At 41.7% G+C, this 20883-nt stretch overlaps 2 protein-coding genes across 3 annotated transcripts; both read right to left on the bottom strand.

Annotated features, from left to right (window-relative positions):
* Positions 1–4297: 4297 nt before the first annotated feature.
* On the bottom strand, positions 4298–12476 carry LOC135528283 (YTH domain-containing family protein 1-like). Its single transcript, XM_064957254.1, is given in 7 exon segments — positions 4298–5858; positions 6030–6074; positions 9214–10162; positions 10164–10810; positions 11133–11227; positions 11514–11538; positions 12079–12476. Coding segments are annotated over 7 exon segments (1818 nt in total). The 5' UTR covers positions 12106–12476; the 3' UTR covers positions 4298–5828.
* Positions 12477–13140: 664 nt separating this feature from the next.
* Positions 13141–20152, bottom strand: LOC135528282 (sodium/potassium-transporting ATPase subunit beta-1-interacting protein 3-like). 2 transcript variants are annotated; one of them, XR_010453535.1, is made up of 8 exons: positions 19910–20152; positions 18817–18954; positions 18224–18304; positions 17852–18049; positions 17443–17503; positions 16833–16902; positions 16613–16679; positions 13141–13737 (listed from the first exon to the last, which is right to left on the bottom strand). XR_010453535.1 is itself a non-coding variant. In XM_064957253.1 (6 exons), exons 1-6 carry the CDS (start codon positions 19961–19963, stop codon positions 16847–16849), a joined length of 588 nt encoding a protein of 195 aa, XP_064813325.1. In that variant the 5' UTR covers positions 19964–20152; the 3' UTR covers positions 16805–16846. The 2 variants fall into 2 exon arrangements, 1 of the variants encoding a protein (XP_064813325.1); XM_064957253.1 differs by lacking the exons at positions 13141–13737; positions 16613–16679 and having other exon boundaries at positions 16805–16902.
* Between the last annotated feature and the right edge of the window lie 731 nt (positions 20153–20883).

The raw sequence follows: 20883 nt of genomic DNA, 5'->3' as shown, positions 1-20883 counted from the left end.
GGGCTGGTTACAATGTCATCCCCTCGAAAAGATAAAACAAATATTTGTTCTATGTTTGAAAAGGGTATTTTTGTTTTTAAATTATATTGTAAATTGGAATGTTACAGTTATGTCTTTCATGGAGCTATCAAAATTGTATGGGAAGTTCTGCTTAATCCAAGATTACAACCAATTGATTACATTACCCCAAAAATGGAGGGGACGGGTGGCAACGGGAGGAGGTAGGGAACTGGTCTGTCTGCCCAATATAAAGGATCAAAACTGGCGAAGGTAACAAAAATAGCATAAATATGAAAGTATACCAGTTTCATTTAAGGACCAGGATGTTGACATCTGTGCCATACAGATTCCAAAATAGCTGGGAAGAGATTTTTGATATACCGATTCCATGGCAAAGGGTGTGTGAGTTTATATATAAACCAACGCAAGATTACTTGAAGACTTTGTGCTTTTCAGCTAAAATTATTGTACAGAATTCTTGGCACCAACAAAATGTTGAATATTTGGGGCATACAAACGTCACAGCTCTGCAGATTTTGTTGTAAGAATACAGAATCAATAGACCATTTGTTCTGGTCTCAGGTTGAGGAATGTCTGAAAAAGCCATTCATCTAAAATTGACCCTAGAAATAGCATTGTTAGGAGATCTGGTCAGTCAATTACTAATATACTAATACTATTAGTAAGAGTATTTACCTTCAATTTGCAAACTGTGGATTCTATTTGATTAGATAGATTCAAATTGTATGTTAAACATCACAGCATAGTTGAAAGCTATATGACACATAGAAATCCGAAGAGGGTGGTCAGCAGAGATGGATGGAATGGGCTGAGGGAAGCTGGGGGTTGAGATGTGGAACTGAAGACAAGTGGGAGTGGAGTTGCTGGGTGGGGGATAGGATGACGGTCAAAGATAAAAGTAAAAAATAAAGTCTAAATAAACAACAACAAAAAGTATGTTTCAATGACACTGAGGGGCAACACTGTTACATCCAATACCTGTTTGCCTGAGGCTGATGCCGTGCAGGTGCTTGTACGCGCGTAACCTCGCATTCAAACGGACACATGTACATGTACGCATCTTCACGTGTGCACGCACGCACACACACGCACGCACACACACACACACGCACGCACGCACACACACATGCACGCACTCACACACACACACATGCGCACGCATGCACACAAACACACGCACACACAAATAGTGCCACACATGCACTCAAACGCCTTGCTGTTTGGATTTTTGTTGTCCTTGTCTTTTTTTATTTTTTTATTGTTGTTTTCCTTTGTTTTTTTCTTTTTTCCATATTGCTGGTGCATTGGGGACGGTGGCTTGGGGTGGGCGTTTGGGGGTTCCCGGATGGTTGAGGGGCAGCTCTCAAGGAATTGTGACGGGGGGGGTTCTTGGATGGTTGGTGGCCTAACGGTTGGGAGATTGGGCCGGTGGCCGATATGTTGCTGGATCGGGTCCCCGATTTGACTTGGTGGGAGATCTCTTGACGTGCCCTTGGGCTGGACGCTTGACCCTGGTTGCTCCTGTGGGTCGCTCTGGATGGGAGTCTGCTAGATGACTGAATGCAACGTACATTTTGAACGGCTTCACTGCAGGTAGATTGTATGTTTTAATATGTAAAAATAAATAAACAGTTTAGCATGGTACATAAGACAAGTTACTTAAGGCAATAATGCAGACATCTAGCAACCCAAAGGTTGAGTGTTAGAATCTCATTACAAGCACCTGCATGGCATCAGCCTCAGGCAAACAGGTATTGGATGTAACAGTGTTGCCCCCAACTTTAGCATTTGAGCAACTTTTCAACTACTTTATATTGTTTTGCTACTTTGCATGTTAGCTAACCCTTCCCTTAACCCTTTTAGCTAAACCTTCCATTAACCCTTTTAGCTAACCCTTCCCTTAACCCTTTTAGCTAACCCTTTCCTTAACCCTTTCAGCTAACCCTTCCCTTAACCCTTTCAGCTAAACCTTCCCTTAACCCTTTTAGCTAACACTTTTAGCTAACCCTTCCCTTAACCTTTTTAGCTAACCCTTCCCTTAACCCTTTTAGCTAACCCTTCCCTTAACCCTTTTAGCTAACTCTTTCAGCTAACCCTTCCCTTAACCCTTTCAGCTAAACCTTCCCTTAACCCTTTTAGCTAACCCTTCCCTTAACCCTTTTAGCTAACCCTTCCCTTATCCTTTTTAGCTAACCCTTCCCTTAACCCTTTTAGCTAACCCTTCCCTTAACCTTTTTAGCTAACCCTTCCCTTAACCCTTTTAGCTAACCCTTCCCTTAACCCTTTTAGCTAACCCTTCCCTTAACCAGGGATGCAAACTGGTGAGGGCCCAAAAAGGTGACACTTTTTTTTGTTGCACTGAAACATGCAAAAAATCCCTGCTAGGGGGAAATGCATGTTTTAGCTAATTAAACAACAAAGAATATGATCTACATGGTCAGTCTGTGTGTAAAATAAAAAGTGGTCAATGTGAACCTAACTCACAGCTAAAAAATATTAAGAAAGCAATCCAATGTTATTTTTTTTGCCTAGACTTTACTGCAAATTACACTCAAGTTTTGAGAAAAACAATACACTAATATTGCAGTTAGCCATGAAAGCCTTTATAATAGAACACTTGTGACCACACACACACATCTAAGTATTGCACTTGGGGAAAAAAACATCTTAATCTAGAAATAGAATGAAACAACAGGCATTCTATTTTTGCTCTATTAAAATGGCCACTGTAGTAGACATTGATCAAGTGCACAAGACTACATGTGTGCAAAAATAATGTTCACTGAGTAAAAAATGTTACTGTCAAGTTCAACACAACATAAGCAAAATCTTTGGGCTACACTGAACATTATTACAATTGTACACTTTCTGCCTCTGCATGCAGAGCATGATACCTTTTGTTGGCATAATTGATCTCTTTCAGGCAGAGAGTACACCTGGCATACCCCTTTTTATCCACTGTATTGAACGAGTGTGTGGTGTTCCTTTCACCTCTATAGTGGCATCCAGTTTAAGCCAGGCCCAGCAACACATGATCGCTGAATGCACTTGTCTAACAAGCAACGCATCATTTCCCCCTAATTCTCTCATTCTGAAAATTAACTACATACTGTAGAAAGAAAACATTAGTTCACAGATAGTAGTTACGTTCGTTAGCTAGTTAACATTTCACAGATTGCCAGGGTCCAGTAAGCAACAAACGCATTATAACTTGAATGACAAGGAGTCGTATACCAGTTAATATTATAGCGAATTGGTTATGTTAAATGTGACTAGTTTGCATCCCTGCCTAACCCTTTAACCTAATTCCTAACCTTAACCCCGAGCCTCAGTAATGTTTGCCACCGAGCTAACATTAGCCATAACAAATTGGAATTCGTAACATATCATACGTTTTGCAAAATCTATCATACAAACTGGATTAGGGACATCCACAAATTAATACATATGAAAAACGTACTTTATCATACTATATGGAAAGTCTCGGATTTACGGACAAAATACAAAATTCTCGAGACCAGGTTGCAGCAGTTAGCTATACCACTAAATGTCAAGAAAGTAATTAACTACTCTAAACACTACCTCAATTTGAATTTAGTTCACAACTCCTGAACACTGGAGTAGTAGTTATTGGCATTAATCTAATGAAGCAATCCATCTGCAATCTAGGACAATTTAAAGGTAAACTGAGCGAGTGTTTTGGGGGTAGGATTACCACTTTTCGTGTTCACGCCGGACCTTGATTTAATAGCAATACAATTAAGGCACGCGGTGAATGCCAAGAGAGGAATCACGTTAACGTCGATCCAAATAATTGAAGTGATTGTATTTTAGGCAATCGAACAAAACATATCAACATAGTTACTTCAGTGGTAAGAAACAGAGTTGTAGGCTATAAACTCTGGTGATCAAACACGGGAAAAGTACATGGACACATTTTACGTAATCCATTAGCCTTGGTTTGATGTGCTGTAAATGATGTAGGCCTACAGTTCAGTTTGTTTTTATGGATCATGGATTCAAAACTGAATAAAAGGTATTTTGGGTTTGGGACTTTTGAGACTATACCATTGGTTTTATCAGAGAGAGTACAAGTATCTTATGTGTTTTTGACCCAGGTCTGAAATGGCAACGTCCATACCCCAGGCACCACTCTCTCATCTAACAAACGTGGGTCGTCGTCATCGTCACCCCCCCCCCCCAAAAAAAGGGAAACAGGCTGCTGTAGATGCAGACATAGCTACTTTCCACTCACAATAGAACAAACCAAAAACACTTACAATAGATAGTATACCTTTAATAATGACCATGATCAAATCTAAGAATGTGATAGTGACCTTTGATACAACGCATATTAAATTCAGGGGTGACTTAAACATTTTTCTTAAATTTTTATATATTCTCATGAATGAATAATTTCCAATACCATTACATAAATCTGATTCCCTCAATAAATCACACTCCCCTCTGTCTTTCGCATACAGACATACACAGTACAGCAAGCAGGTCCCGGAAAAAAATAAATCACACACAGATACCATATATACTATTCTCTGGGTTTTCATACACTTGACATTAAATCAGTCAAATTAATTTTAAGATTACATATTTGAGGCGTTCTCAGTTAGCATTGCCAGTACATTAAAGCTTAACATTTCTGAGGATGAAGTGGAAGGGTTATATCAATGCTTTAATTCTGTTAAGAAAAGGACAAGGATAAGAAACAGAGTGACAGGGCTATCTTGATTTTAAAAGCAGTACATGCTACATTTGTCCCCAAAATGAGTTAGTTTCATTGACCCCGTTGTTGGAATGATGGGGAACAGAGAAAAGTAACAACTATGATTTAAAATAAGGAAGAAGACAACAATAGTATTGTCCGGCTAAGAACTTGAACTCAAGACAGTTTACATTTCCACCCCATCAAGAAAAAAAGAAAGGGACCTCCTTTGAGAGCGGATGTTCTAGACATCTTTCCCCTGAATCTTTTTGCTGACACACTTGAGTTACAGTACAGCAAATAGAGTTTCATTGACACTGTTGTCAAAAAAAGTGTTAAGGCTCCACTGAAAAAAAAAAATTAAAACATTGTATCTCTTCTTCAACAAATTGTTGTCACAACAGTGTTAAGCCAAGTGATACCTAATTTCAAAAATATTTCTTTTTAATTTTTTTTTAACATTAACATTTTCTAATGTCACAGCCTTTCACATTATCCATTATATGCATCATTTGCAGAAGCTTTTCACATCTTCTACCAAGCCACAAGACCACCCTCACATGGACAAGAAGGGCATAACAGAACAGTTTATTTTGATTATGCAAAATAAAACTGGCCAAGTACAGTTATCAAACATTTGTCAAGATTCAGTTAATTGTCGCATTCACTCTTCCTAAATCAGAACAACCAATACAAGCACTTAACGTTTCTCCAACACTCACACCACCACAAGTTGAACAGTCACTGAATATCAGCAGCATGTTAGATTTTGTTAAAGAAGTGCAGATATTTGTTACTCAGTTAAGGATGTGAGTGTGGGAGTATAGCAAATAAAGACCTGCCAGGCTAAAAATACAGAAAGAAAGAAAACAAATAAGGATGAAGCAATTTGATTAATGGAAACTGACTTCATCCCTGCGCACGACTTAGAGACTGGGAACCGGACCAGAAGCAGTGTGGCTCAAAGTTTGATGTGGGCCAAAATAAATAGGAGTTGACAATTTCTTTATGTCCTCTTTTTTCATGATCTAAATTCCATTATGTCCATCCAAGTATAACCATTGATCAAGCTATAAGGAGCATTCCTCTATTGTGGTTTACTTCGGTTTTGGCGTTCCTTGGGTGGGGAGGGGAAGAAATAACAAAAGTGTTACCATTAGAAGAGCTTCACCGAATAAAATCTTCCACCCTGCTACAATGGTTTATTATTTCCTTAGAGACATAGGAAACAATGTCTTGATGGGCAGAAGCCAAATAAAAGGTGAAACACTCAGAAAAGGTTATTTACCTGATCAAGTCGAGACCCTCTCTGTATTGGAGCTGGCTCATAGGTCTGTTGAAAGAAGAGGCATTTAGGGATGGTTACACCTCCTCCACAAAACAATAAAAACAGCAAACAAATACAAAACGGTAGACATTTGGTCTGTGATGGGACAAAACAAGTAATACAAAACTCAGGTTGTCTTAATATTTAAAAAAAATCATCCCTATGTAGAAAGGAGATATACAGTGCACTTGGAAAGTATTCAGACCCCTTCCCTTTTTCCACATTTTGTTACGTTACAACCTTATTCTAAAATTAAATAAACCGTTTTCCTCAATCAACATTTTTTAAAATTTATTTTACCTTTATATAACCAGGCAAGTCAGTTAAGAACAAATTGTTATTTTCAATGACAGCCTAGGAACAGTGGGTTAACTGCCTGTTCAGGGGCAGAACAACAGATTTGTACCTTGTCAGCTCGGGGGTTTGAACTTGCAACCTTCCGGTTAATAGTCCAACGCTCTAACCACTAGGCTACCCTGCCGCCCCAACATTGAATATCCCATAATGACAAAGCAAAGTTATTTTTAAAAGTCGAATATACACTACCATTCAAAAGTTGAGTGTCAAGTTTGAGAAACAGATGCCTCAGAAATAGATGCCTCACAAGCCTTCAACTGGCAGCTTCATGAAATAGTACCTGCAAAACACCAGCCTCAATGTCAACAATGAAGAGGCAACTCCGGGATGCTGGCCTTCTAGGCAGATTTCCCCTGTCCAGTGAGTGTTCTTTTACCCATCTTAATCTTTTCTTTTTATTGGCCAGTCTGCCTAGAAGGCCAGCATCCCAGTCTCCTCTTCACTGTTGACGTTGAGACTGGTGTTTGCAGGTACTATTTAATGAAGATGCCAGTTGAGAACTTCCGTTTCTCAAACTAGACACTAATGTACTTGTCCTCTTGTTCAGTTGTGCACCGGGGCCCCCCACTCCTCTTTCTATTCTGGTTAGAGACAGTTTGCGCTATTCTGTGAAGGGAGTATTACACAGCGTTTTACGAGATCTTCAGTTTCTTGGCAATATCTCACATGGAATAGCGTTAATTTCTCAGAACAAGAATAGACTGACGAGCTTCAGAAGCTCTTTGTTTCTGGCCATTTTGAGCCTGTAATCGAACCCACAAATGCTGACGCTCCAGATACTCTTGCTTCATTAAATCAGATCAACAGTTTTCTGCTGTGCTAACATAATTGCAAAAGGGTTTTCCAATGATCAATTAGCCTTTTAAAATGATAAACTTGGATTAGCTAACATAACGTTCCTTTGGAATAAAAAAATAAAAAATCTGCTGTTTCCAGCTACAATAGACATTTACAACATTAACCATGTCTACACTGTATTTCTGATCAATTTGATGTTATTTATTTATTATTATTTTTAAATTTTACCCCCGTTTTCTCCCCAATTTCGTGGTATCCAATTGTTTAGTAGCTACTATCTTGTGTCGTTGCTACAAGGATATCCCTACCAGCCAACCCCTCCCTAACCCGGACGACGCTAGGCCAATTGTGCGTCGCCCCACGGACCTCCCAGTCACGGCCAGTTACGACAGAGCCTGGGCGCGAACCCATAGTCTCTGGTGGCACGGTGGCCCTTAACCACCACGCCACCCGGGAGGCCCATTTGGTGTTATTTTAATGCCCATTTTTTTGTTGCTTTTCTTTCAATAAAAATGACATTAAGTGACCCCAAACTTTTGAACGGTAGTGTATATATATTTTTATACATACCTTACTTACAAAAGTATTCAGACCCTTTGCTATGAGACTTGAAATTGAGCTCAGGTGCATCCTGTTTCCATTGATCATCCTTGAGATGTTTCTACAACTTGATTGGAGTCCACCTGTGGTAAATTAAATTGATTGGACATGATTTGGCAAGGCACACACCTGTCTATATAAAAAAGGTCCCACAGTTGTCAGTGCATGTCAGAGCAAAAACCAAGCCAAGAGGTCAAAGGAATTGTCCGTAGAGGTCCGAGACAGGATTGTGTGGAGGCACATCTGGGGATGGTACCAAAACATTTCTGCAACATTGAAGGTCCCCAAGAACACAGTGGCTTTCATCCATCTTAAATGGTAAAAGTTTGCAACCACCAAGACTCGTCCTTGAACTGGGCGCCGGACCAAACTGAGCAATCGGGGTAGAAGGGCTTTGGCCAGGGAGGTGACCAATAACCCGATGGTCACTCTGACAGAGCTCCAGAGTTCCTCTGTGGAGATGGGAGAACCTTCCAGAAGAACAACCATCTCTGCAGCACTCCACCAATCAGGCCTTGATAGTAGAGTGGCCAGACGGAAGCCACTTCTGAGTAAAATGCACATGACAGCCACTTGGAGATTGCCAAAAGGCACCTAAGACAATGAGAAACAAGATTGAACTCTTCACCCTAATTGCCAAGCACCACATCTGAAGGAAACCTGGCACCATCCCTTCAGTGAAGCATGGTGGTGGCAGCATCATGTTGTGGGGATGTTTTTCAGCAGTTGGGAAGTACAGAGAGATCCTTGATGAAAACCTGCTCCAGGGAGCTCAGGACCTCAGACTGGGGCAAAGGTTCACCTTCCAACAGTACAACAACCCTAAGCACACAGCCAAGACACTGCAGGAGTGGCTTTGAGACAAGTCACTGAATGTCCTTGAGTGGCCCAGCCAGAGCCCGGACTTGAACCCAATCCCTGGAGAGCCCTGAAAATAGCTGTGCAGCGATGCTCCCCACCCAACCTGACAGAGCTTGAGAGGATCTGTTGCGAACAATAGGAGAAACTCCCCAAATACAGACGTGCCAAGCTTGTAGCATCATACCCAAGACTTGAGACTGTAATCACTACCAAAAGGTGCTTCAACAAAGTATTGAGTAAAGGGTGTGAATACTTTTGTAAATGTGATATTTCATTTTTTTGTTCTTTTTATACATTTGCTAAAATTAAACGTTTTGCTTTGTCATTATGAGGTAGTGTGTAGATTGATGAGTAAAAAAAAGTATCAATTTTAGAATAAGGCTGTACTGTAACAAAATGTGGAAAAAGTTCATGGTTCTGAATACATTTTTTTTGGGGGGGGGGGGTCTTTACAAAAATGGATGAAGCCTATCTGTGATCAGTTAGTTTAGGATCTTTGTGATCAACAAGAGACGGTAATTATGATTACCTTTCTGACAACCTCCTCTTCTTCCTGTCTCTTCTCATAGTGGGAGAAGTCATCAAAGATGGAGGTGGTGTGTTTGTAAGTTGCGATGATCTTGAGCACCTGCTTAGCCTTCTCCAGAGGGACCTCTTGAGTGTCCCTAGAGTTGGTCACCGGCTTGTTGTCGTTGTTTTCCAGCCTGATGTGCCTCAACTGGCTATTAGGCACGTCTTTCACAAACAGCCAGTCCACATCAAACTTGCCTTTCCACTTGTCCTGCGCCCAAACGCCAGCACTGGTGCCGTAGTCCACGGGCGAGAGCATCTCTGCCACGCCACAGAAGTGGCCGCTACCATTGACGCTGAACAGCAAATAGACAGGGCCTTTGGCATTGATGGCACGGAAGGCTGAGTCCAGACGCTTGTTACCATGCTCTGTGCTGCACCAGATGGAGTACTTGATGGAACGGTGGATGTCGTCCTCAGAGTAGCTCTTGATGATGAACACGCGGCCGTTCTTCAGGTTCCAGTCAAACTCCTTAGGGTTGTAGCTGTGGGCAGCCCGCAGATTCTCCAGAACAGGGTGGTTCTCTAGACCTGGGCCAGAACCTGGAGGCACACCTCCACCCCCACCACTAGAGGAACCGCTGCTGTCCATGCTGCCACCACCGTAGCCCGGGTTACGGTTGCGTGGAGCAACCCAGCGGGTCTGAGGAGGTGGGGCTGAGTTGTGGTTCTGGTATGACTGCGGGGGGGGCGGGCCCATGGTCATCTGCTGCACAAGGGACTGGGCAGATTGAACAGACTGCTGAGGGGGAGGGGGGAGCCCGTGGGGGAGGTGGGCATGGCCATGAGAGTGGAGCTGCTGCTGGTGGTGGTGGGACAGTGGAGGGGCAACTTTGCTTATAGACCCCTTGTTATCCCATGTCCCAATGTCCATATTGTGTTTGATGGGTGGCGGTGGCAGGGCTCCCCATGGGCATGCCTGGCTTAGCCTTCAGCTGCTGTGGCTTGGCTGGTTTGCTGGCGATAGCAGCCCAGGACGTGGGCTTAGGAGGGGGCATGCCAATTGGTGTTCCACCATTGCCTGTAGAAACAGCCTGAGCCACAGCACCACCGCCGATCACAGAGCCCACACTCTTCACGCCTGAGCCATTGCCCGACACATCCCCACCTATCTTCAGCCCCAGCATCCCCTGCTCCAGGCTGTTCATGCCTGGTGCCTTGCTCAGAGTGTCACTGTGGAACCCTGTCTGACCATCAGGGACTAGTGTGCCCCCCAGGGAGCTGGGAGGGTAGCTGTAGCTGCCCCCATAGGCTGAACTCTGAGTCTGCTGGCCTTGAGACCCACTGGTACCCCAGGTGGAGAAGGCTGGGTTCTCAGGGAAAAAGTTAAATCTATGTGGGTAGATGCTGCTGCCAAGTCCCCCAGGCTGGCCAAAAACGGTGTCATGCATGAAGTGGTGGTCTCCATTGCTAAGGGGCGCATAGGGGGTCAGGTAAGGGATCGGGGGGTCGCCACCGGTGGACCAAGGTGCCTCGCTCAGGGGGTAGGGGAATCCAATGGAGGGGGCATAGTAGCTGGACAGGTAAGGGTCAGTCATGGATTGGTAGCTGTTGTTCTAGAGAAAAAAAGGAGTGTAAATACAATTTTGAAATCCTGATACATCAAACTAAATATCAACATGACCTACCATCACAAACTCCAATGACCGTCAGCTTGTACCCCAAGAATTCTGATTTTAGGACCAAAGGGCCATGCGTGCAGTACTTAAGGCATCATCTTTAATTATGCAAATGTATAACAATATCAGCTAACAATGTAGCCAAGCAAACCTCCTATCCTCCTGTGAGACAATATTGAGTTGTGGTCCTCCCTGCAGCCAAGTCACTTTTTTATTTTCTAATTCAGACACAGATACACACATTTCAAAAGTCACTCACCTGATTGGATTGGCCAGTGAGATAGGGCTCAAAGTCATTATCATGGACAGTTTCCTTCTGGTGGAGTGAGCCATTTTGCACTGAAACCGGAAAGACTGATAGTAGGGTTATTTATCAATGTGTGTCAAATAAACAGACACACACACATGTACATGTCAGTACTGATTAACACTTGGGTGTGTAAAAGCAGCAAGACATCAAATGCATAACAAGACATGCATCACTGACATAACAAGACAGCACTGTATTTACATCGCAGCTGCATTGTTTGTAACTCAGTCCGTGCATGGTCAGTGCTTGCGACCAGCAACCAGCTGAGCAATCGCAGTCTACCTAACGAGTCGGAAATGATCTAGCTAACATTAACTACAGTGATCTTACCTTTAGCGTCTTGTCCTTTTGAATTCTTCATTCCCGTGTAATTGGTTAACATGTAAAAGAGAGAAATCTGTTTTAGCTGTCTAATTAACATCCAACCCACACTCGCTGAAAATTAGAAGCTCGCTTACATTAACGTTAGTTACTTAACTTTACTATCTAGCCAACAACCAGTTTCCTAGCTAACTAAACACATTGCGTTAGCACCGAACCACAATTTACTAGAGCTGGTAAACCACTGCAACAGCTGAAACTGAGCCTGACAATATTAATAAGGATAAGACATGTGAAATACATAATGTTGGTTTTTTAGCAAACCACATAGCTAGCTAACGTTAACTAGCTATGCGCTAGGAACAAAACGTGGCGATTGCTTCAAATTAGGTCAGATTTATTACGTGTTAGCTAACGGCTAAGTTGCTAACTAAATTGGAGTTAACGTTAGCTAGCTAGATTGAATCACATCTCAGCAATGGGTGGATTGGGCGCACAACCAACCACCTTTCCTCAATGCAAGGCCTTGAGTCGACGCTGAGTGGATTTTTTCCGGGAAATACAGTCTGCCTACCTGAGGGTCAATACTTGTAGCAGACATAATTCATGAAGCAAGCCACTGGATTTGTGTAGAGCGTTTCAATTAGACGCGTTCCCTCAAAACCTGCGTTTTATTCGTATCCCAGTACAGTAGCTAGCAAGCTAATCAGCAAGATGTTTTCCTTCGTTACAGTCAGCAGCAAGCTCAGCAAACTCAAACTACTGTTCCAATGCTAAATTCTGCCAGTCCCCCAATGTTTACGTAAATCCAATTTGGAGATAGTCCTGGTGGTTTCAAAGGGTCCACTGTTAGGATTAATCCAATGTATTTTTTATTTTCCCCCCTTATCCACCAAATTGCAGTTATTGTGCTGATGGCCCTGTTCACTTCCCCCACTATAGCAGTTTCATCCGGGGTCTAAATGAAGGGATTGACGTCAGCGGCACACCAGGCTCAACGACAAAACGTCGGAAGTCATGCATCTTCAATAGGAGGACTGCGGTAATCGCGTTTCAGAAATATCACTTGTGATCTTTAATGCTCTGCCGCGATGACGAGCCAACGCGCTAACCAATCCCACGGAAGAGTGATGGGGACATTCTGAAAAGGGACGATTTATTTGGGGCACAATCTACTAGAATTAAGGTAAGGCTTTGATAATAACATGTATAACCTTCTCAATAGAGAAAATACTCTCAATAGCAATTTAGATATCATGTATATTATATTGACGACTGTTACTACAAATATTCTGTATAAAACATTGCACTGAAGCCATTTAGTGAGCTTTTTTCCCCTTCCACTCACACTTTTTATAGACTCTGTTGTGTTTCTCACAAACATTAAGTTATATCTTGGTTATAAGTGTTTCATATAGAGAATGTAAAGCTGTGTGTATTTATTATAGGCTCCAAGTAGACCTAAAGCCCTGCAATCATTTTATAATATTCAGATTTGATGGACTGGACTCTTGAGTCAGGACTTGAATAATAGCCAGTGATACTCAATGGTTAACATGCAATTTAAAAAAATCAATAGTAAGGCAAGTAAATGAGGAATGTGAGTCAAAAACATATCTGCACACATTGGTTAACAGAAAAGCACAGTTTATTCAAACAAATTTTACTTAAAGATACAGCCAGGGTCTTTTTTCCATCAATGGCACGCAAATTCAAACAAAATTCAGAGGTAGGCCTAAAAACTTAGAAGATGCTTTTTTACATGACAACCACTGACTTTAGCTAATTTATATCACAATATTGAAGATTGTTAATACAATGTCTTTATTTTCCTCTGCTATCTGGAATTTAATGTATGAACTGAACACACACGCACACACACAGGCACACTCATACCTTCACATAGGTCCAAATCCTAACTATAAATCTGCATACATAACTTTGATAATTTGCACATGACTGAAATTTTCATGCAAATTTTCCATTAACATTAATGTAGGACACACAATTATAGGGTTTGGTCCATTTTCAACAGTATGTGTAAATGCATATTTTTACAAAGTGACACTACTATATGTCATCAAACATATAGATTCAATGGTTGTAAAGATGGGGAGAGGTCTGGTCATAATAAAGAGATGCTCTGCTTTTCTGACACCAGACTCCAAAAAGCAAGTTCTGCAGGCTCTAGTTTTGTCTAATCTTGATTATTGTTCAGTCGTGTTGTCCAGTGCTGCAAGGAAAGACATAGTTAACCTGCAGCTGGCTCAAAACAGAGCAGCACATTTTGCTCTTAATTGTAATCAGAGGGCTAATATAAATAAACTCAGCAAAAAAATAAACAGCTCTTTTTCAGGACCCTGTCTTTCAAAGATAATTCCAAATAAATCCAAATAACTTCACAGATATTCATTGTAAAGGGTTTAAACACTGTTTCCCATGCTTGTTCAATGAACAATAAACAATTAATGAACATGCACCTGTGGAACGGTCGTTAAATCACTAACAGCTTACAGACGGTAGGCAAATAAGGTCCCAGTTATGATAAATTAGGACACTAAAGAGGCCTTTCTACTGACTCTGAAAAACACCAAAAGAAAGATGCGGAACGCACATTCGCTCCATCAGTGATTAGACTGTCCGAAATAGGCTGAGAGAGGCTGGACTGAGGGCTTGTAGGCCTATTGTAAGGCAGGTCCTCACCAGACATCACTGGCAACAACGTCGCTTATGGGCACAAACCCACCATCCTGGACCGGACAGGACTGGCAAAATGTGCTCTTCACTGACGAGTCACGGTTTTGTCTCACCAGGGGTGATGGTCGGATTTGCGTTTATCGTCAAAGGAATGAGCATTACACGAGGCCTGTACTCTGCAGTGGGATCGATTTGGAGGTGGAGGGTCCGCCATGGTCTGGGGTGGTGTGTCACAGCATCATCGGACTGAGCTTGTTGTCATTGCAGGCAATTTCAACGCTGAGTGTTACAGGGAAGACATCCTCCTCCCTCATGTGGTACCCTTCCTGCAGTCTCATCCTGACATGACCCTCCAGCATGACAATGCCACCAGCTATACTGCTCATTCTGTGTGTGATTTCCTGCAAGACAGGAATGTCAGTGTTCTGCCATGGCCAGCAAAGAGCCCTGATCTCAATCCCATTGAGCAAGTCTGGGACCTGTTGGATCGGAGGGTGAGGGCTAGGACCATTCCCCTCAGAAATGTCCAGGAACTTGCAGGTGCCTTGGTGGAAGAGTGGGGTAACATCTCACAGAAAGAACTGGCAAATTGGGTGCAGTCCACGAGGAGGAGATGCACTGCAGTACTTAGTGCAGTTGGTGGTCACACCAGATACGGTCTGTTACTTTTGATTTTGACCCCTCATTTGTTCAGGGACACATTATTCCATTTATGTTAGTCACATGTCTGTGGAACTTGTTCAGTTTATGTCTCAGTTGTTGAATCTTGTTATGTTCATACAAATATTTACACATGTTAAGTTTGCAGAAAATAAACGCAGTTGACAGTGAGAGGACGTTTCGTTTTTAGCTGAGTTTACTATGCATGCCAGTCTCTCTTGGCTACGAGTTGAGGAGAGACTGACTGCATAACTTCTTCTTTTTATTAGAAACAATGTGTTGAAAATCCCAAATTGTTACACATAGCTCTGACACACACACTTATCCCACCAGACATGCCACCAGGGGTCTTTTCACAGTCCCCAAATCCAGAACAAATTCAAGAAAGTGTACAGTATTATACAGACTCCTAATTGCATGGAACTTCCTTCAGCTGTGCTTTTGCCTACTCCATTGCCTGATTAGGGCATAGTAATTCCCCTACTCTGATGCTCTGCTAGGTGTGGCGCTAAGGACGCTCGACACTGCACTAGCGTAACACGCCAGTAGTTTTTGGTGCTGGTGGAAGGGACAATGCATAAATGTTTAGTAGCCTATATGTGCACAGGACCAAGAACATTTTTGGGGTCATTGATATTTTCTCAAAAACAAATATTTGTTCATTCTATCCACCCAAATTGTTCACTTTCAAGCAACCCTCACCTGGGGTCATACACAAACATTGCATAGGCCCACAGGACCTAAAATAACTGGTTCCTATATTGTGGACCATGGAAGTACTAAAAAGACAAGTCCAACTCATATTGAAGTCTATAACCAAACAGGAAAACACGGGCACAGAAAAACCCGTGCACGCCATTGTGCACGTGTTTGGGTGGAGCTGAAGGACAGCACAAGTCAATAGGCCATGTTGGAATCGTGGTGATGATTTGTCAGCACTTTTGTCAAATGGCAGTTCTATGACCGTGACACAGTAAAATACATCATAATAGTTATTTGTTTTCATCCAGTGATGTGGTAACACAGCCTGATCAACGAAATTATGACCAATCCCTGGTGATTACAAAGCATCAGGCTACCACTCATATTGCTAAAATAAACAGAAAACCTGGTTTCAAAAAACAGATAAAGCAAAACCTCGTGGAGCAACGCCTCTCCCCTATTTGACCTAGATCGTTGGTGTGTATGCATTGATATGTAGGTTACGTGCGCATTTAAAAAAAATTGATGTAGTTCTGTCTTTGAGCTCTTCTTGTCTATTGATGTTCTGTATTATGTCATTCTGTATTATGTTTCATGTTTTGTCTGGACCCCAGGAAGAGTAGCTGCTGCTTTTGCAACAGCTAATGGGGATCCTAATAAAATTCCAAATACCAAAAATACAACACTTACCATTCCCTGTACACTGATACATGTTATGTCAGAAGTATCAGTAGTTTTCTGATTGTACCTGTACTGACCTACTGTATAGCCCGCAGGGTGCCACTCTGTTATTTTCTCCTCTCTTGCCAACTACTTATGGAATTGTCATGCCAAACAGCTTGACAACGAAAATGGAGTAGGCAAAAGCACAAACTGACCTGGGACCAGGCTAGTATTGACCATAACTGCACTGAACTGTTGGTGTAGGCTAGTATGCATTACGAGTGCCGGGAGGCTGAGGAATTATGTTTTTGTGCAGTGTGGGAATGTCTTCTGTTTCAGTGACTGGAGATGTGATTTCACTCTTCCAAAGTAGGGATTTCACTCACTCGTTCCTCTTCTGCCCTCCTTGCTTGTCAGTCATTTTCAACCCACTTGCAAGCCTTTACTCATAGTCTGTAAATCAAGACTTGATGGTAAAGTAACTGCACAGTCTCAGACAGAAACATACTGAATACATATTGCAATATAAAATAAGTGCACACACACACACACACACGGGCCGAATATGTAAGATTTTGTTCCCCCTGAGAAAGTAATGGTACTTACAGCCCAATTGTACACTATAAATACAGCGGCGATGTTTTAGATGGGTAATGGACCCCACCAATGAAATTAACTGAAAAAGAAAACACAATTATATGAATAAATATCAAATAATTCGATACTAATTTCATGCTCTTAAATAAAAGGGTCTAAATGATTAAAACAAGTGAAACATAAAAATAAAAAAGGAAAAAAGAGGCCTTGACAGTAGGGCAGTGATGATACCAGTTTTGCAAAAAAGAATTGTGGCAAAAATGAAAACATGAAGCAGACCTAACTCTTTAGTGCTTTAAAAACCTGCTGTATGTAAAATAGTGTGTGCTATAGCTTGGGAAATAAATTAATGTGACTCTGGATGACAACATCATTATGTTTGTTTCCAACATTATGGCGTTTTTTTCTAAAGAAGTTAATTCTGATCCGTGTTTTGTTTCCTTGCCACCATACTAACAAGTATCGCGATACTGGTATTGTCCCGGCCCTACTTGACAGCATTACATGTGGCTGTGACCTTATGCCTTTCTATATGTTCTAGTACGTGTTAAATTGTGTATGTGTTTTCTTTGTAAAGTGTGTTGTGACCATGTATAAAATGCACTTTAAATTCACATACAGCTGTCCTCCTCCTCAGTGAAGGTGCTGACCATATAGCAGGCATAGACGAATCCCAAGAGCTGTAGGCACAAACACAGACACCACCAGTTCAACATTCAAATCAAATCACATTTTATTTGTCACATGCGCCAAATACAACAGGTGTAGACTTTACTGTGAAATGCTTACTTACTAGCCCTATTTTGTGTGTGTGAGCATACGTAGTGTGTGTGTGTGTGTGTGTGTGTGTGTGTGTGTGTGTGTGTGTGTGTGTATTGGAGTGTCAGTGTAAGTATGTGTGAGTGTGTGTGTAACATGTAATATTACATTCCAATGAATACCACCACATGGGTACATTCTGAATTTATTTATTTGTGTGTTTGTGTGTGTGTGTGTGAGAGAGAGAGAGAGAGAGAGAGAGTACTCACAGAGATTAGGAGTTGTATGATGCAATGTAGGACCTCTATGTATTGGTATTCCAGCCAGCATCCCAGAGCATAGGTGAGTTCTGGGCTCTCCAGACTCTGCCACCTAGTGGCAGGAAGGTCCCTGTCATCACAGCCTGGCCCGTTGTCTTTCCACCATGAAAGGTGTGAGGATACACCCAGGGATAGCAGGTCGCTCTCCTGCAGTGACACAGCATATGGGTTGTTCATGTTCATACTAGCATGTTTATGTATTTATGGTATGTTATTGTTTGGGAATAGAAAGACTGTTTGATCCAGTGCCAAAATAATACACAATTGAAGACGAAGCAAATATATTAGTTGATAGCAGGTCTGAATATTAGTGACCAATACCTTGGAAAGGCCTCCCAGGTCCAAATAGAAACAGCACACAAAGACATTCCAGGCCACCCACAGTAATGTCCACAGCAGGTACTGAGGCATGAAACAAAATATTTGATTTGATTTTAGACACATAATGTCTATCTATTTGTATGGAGGCAAACCTCTATACATGGCAGAATTGTAACAATGGCCAATGCTTTTCCACAGTGGTTATAGAATTGACTTTGCCTTCAGCACGTACAGTTCCATTCTTCTATGAAGAATAGGCACATTTCATGCAATTATCCATGTTGATTACAAGGTGTAATTTGTAAGTAAATACAGTACACTGCATTTAAACTTGCCTATGTAATATAACCATTTAATTACACAACTTTCTCTATGCTTAATATAACAATATTTATATTTGCAGAACATAAACATTCTTACATCACAGGTGATCACTTACAGCTATTGTAGATTGGATTATGGTTCAACAGTAATATTTCAGTGGGGACTGAAGATTTATTTTCTTTATCGTAGACAAAAAACACAACATTATCCACTGTAGGATAGCCTGGGGCAGATTAACACAAAAGTAGTGTGGCCTAGATGTGACTTACTAGAACAACGTAGCGTGGCCTGTACTGAATGGTTCCAAAGAGGCTGAGGATAACCATGATTATTTGCAGGAAGTTGACCATGATGGGAGCCCACTGGTACCCAAGGAAGTCAAAAGCCTGCCTCTCCAATGCTGTCATCTGGGATGTGAAAGGGAGAGAGTAGGAGAGGCAGAAAGAGATGGTGGGTTAAGAATCTCTATGACGTGCATTATGCATGAGGAAGCATCTTATCAAGTCATCCACTCACTGCTTCCAGACTCTCCAGAAATTCTCATCTAAACAGTTGGTTCTGAATTGATGGATGGTGGTGTTAAACGGTCATCTCTCCTACAAAGCATTCACTAGACTCATTTTTTCCACATGCTGACTGCTCTCTCTGGGTTGTCAAGGTAACTGAGTCACTGGGACAATGCATGTTTCAGGGAGAGGGGCAGAGCAGGGATATGAATTCTGTCCTCTGAGTCGTCTTCTCAATCACTCAAAATGGGGGGTAGGGTTGGAAGAAAGAGCGGGACAAAGTGGGACTAAGGTTCAGGCAGAGTGAGGGTTGACTCCCTTTCCCCTTAGGCAACTCATGCAAGCAAGATAAACATGTATATTTTTGTATTCTAAAAGCACACAATCAATTATTTTATTTTCAGTGTTGACCCATAGCTTGTAGTTATGGTGAGCATGAATACAAAAATGTTAATTAAAAAAAAATATGTTAGAGAGAAATATTAATTTATGTTTGATTGACGTTGTATTTGATGTGAAATAGTTATATTATTATAATACACTTAAATTTGTTTTTCTCAGCACACAAATATATATAGCCTATTATTATATAGTTTTACTTCAAATATGTTTAATTCAATTTAGTTGGATATGGAAATGGAAAGACTGACTGGTGTGTCGTGGGAACTGTAATTTACACGTTTATCTCAAACGCGCAAAAATTGCCTACTTTGTTTTGTCTTTACAAAAACAATTTCAACAACATCAGCCAGCAGAAGAGGCAGTAATCACTGAAGGAAGTAAATCAAGGCTATGGTAGCAGGTGTGTTTTGAAAGTCTGTATCGAGATAGCATCATCGCAGAAGAATGATCTCACCACTTGGAGAGTGCAGAGGAAGATCAGCATACATCGTCCTGAACAGCAACCCATTCTCTCTCATCTGCATAAATGGCTTCCAAATAGGCGAATCGAAACAGCAAAGCAACTTTTTATAAATTCATAGGGGCAAGTTGAATAGTCCTTCCCATATCCAAACAAGCTCTCCGGTCCGGGAACGTGTCGTGGTTTGCAGCGGTAGAACAAAACGAACTGAGAAGGAAAAACACTTAAGGTTGTTACAACGAGGGGGAGGGTAGGGGGCATAGTAATTCCCCTACTCGGATGCTCTGCTAGGTGTGGCGCTAGGGACGCTCGACACTGCACTAGTGCACCAACTAGTGTAACACTCCAGTAGTTTTTGGTGCTGGTGGAAGGGACAATGCATAAACGTTTAGTAGCCTATCTGTGCACAGGACCAAGAACATTTTTGGTCTCAGTGATATTTTCTCAAAACAGATATTTGTCCATTCTTTCCACCCAAATTGTTCACTTTCAAGCAACTCTCACCTGGGGTCATACACAAACATAGCATAGGACCTAAAATAACTGGTTCCTATACTGTGGACCATGGAAGTACTAAAAAGACAAGACCAACCCACATTGAAGTCTATAACCCAAACAGGAAAACGCGGGCACAGAAAAACCAGCGCACGCCATTGTGCACGTGTTTAGGTGGAGCTGAAGGACAGCGCCAGTCAATAGGCCAGGTTGGAATCGTGGTGATGTTTTGTCAGCACTTTTGTCAAACGGCAGTTCTATGACTGTGACACAGTAAAACACATCATAATAATTATTTGTTTTCATCCAGTTATGTGGTAACACAGCCCGATCAACCAAATTATGACCCATCCTTGGTGATTTCAAAGCATCAGGCTACCACTTACCACATTATTATTGGACATGGTAATCTATTTCGCCTCAGACGTCCACATCTGTGTGATGGTTTAGATTGAAATGTTATTCCAATCTCC

The sequence above is a fragment of the Oncorhynchus masou genome, chromosome 33 (genome assembly GCF_036934945.1).
Source record: "Oncorhynchus masou masou isolate Uvic2021 chromosome 33, UVic_Omas_1.1, whole genome shotgun sequence".
Lineage (NCBI taxonomy): Eukaryota > Metazoa > Chordata > Actinopteri > Salmoniformes > Salmonidae > Oncorhynchus > Oncorhynchus masou.
Note: the sequence above shows the minus strand (reverse complement) of the source record. Positions and strands in the feature narration are given on the sequence as shown.

Bases quoted from the DNA above. Each gene is read 5' to 3' on its own strand.
- LOC135528282 (XM_064957253.1), bottom strand. From the start codon at position 19,963: ATGGGTTGCTGTTCAGGACGATGTATGCTGATCTTCCTCTGCACTCTC. The intron at 18,955-19,909 runs GTGAGATCATTC...TTCACATCCCAG, and splicing joins TCCTCTGCACTCTCCAAGTG to ATGACAGCATTGGAGAGGCA. The intron at 18,050-18,223 runs GTATTGGTCACT...GTGTCACTGCAG, and splicing joins ACCTGGGAGGCCTTTCCAAG to GAGAGCGACCTGCTATCCCT.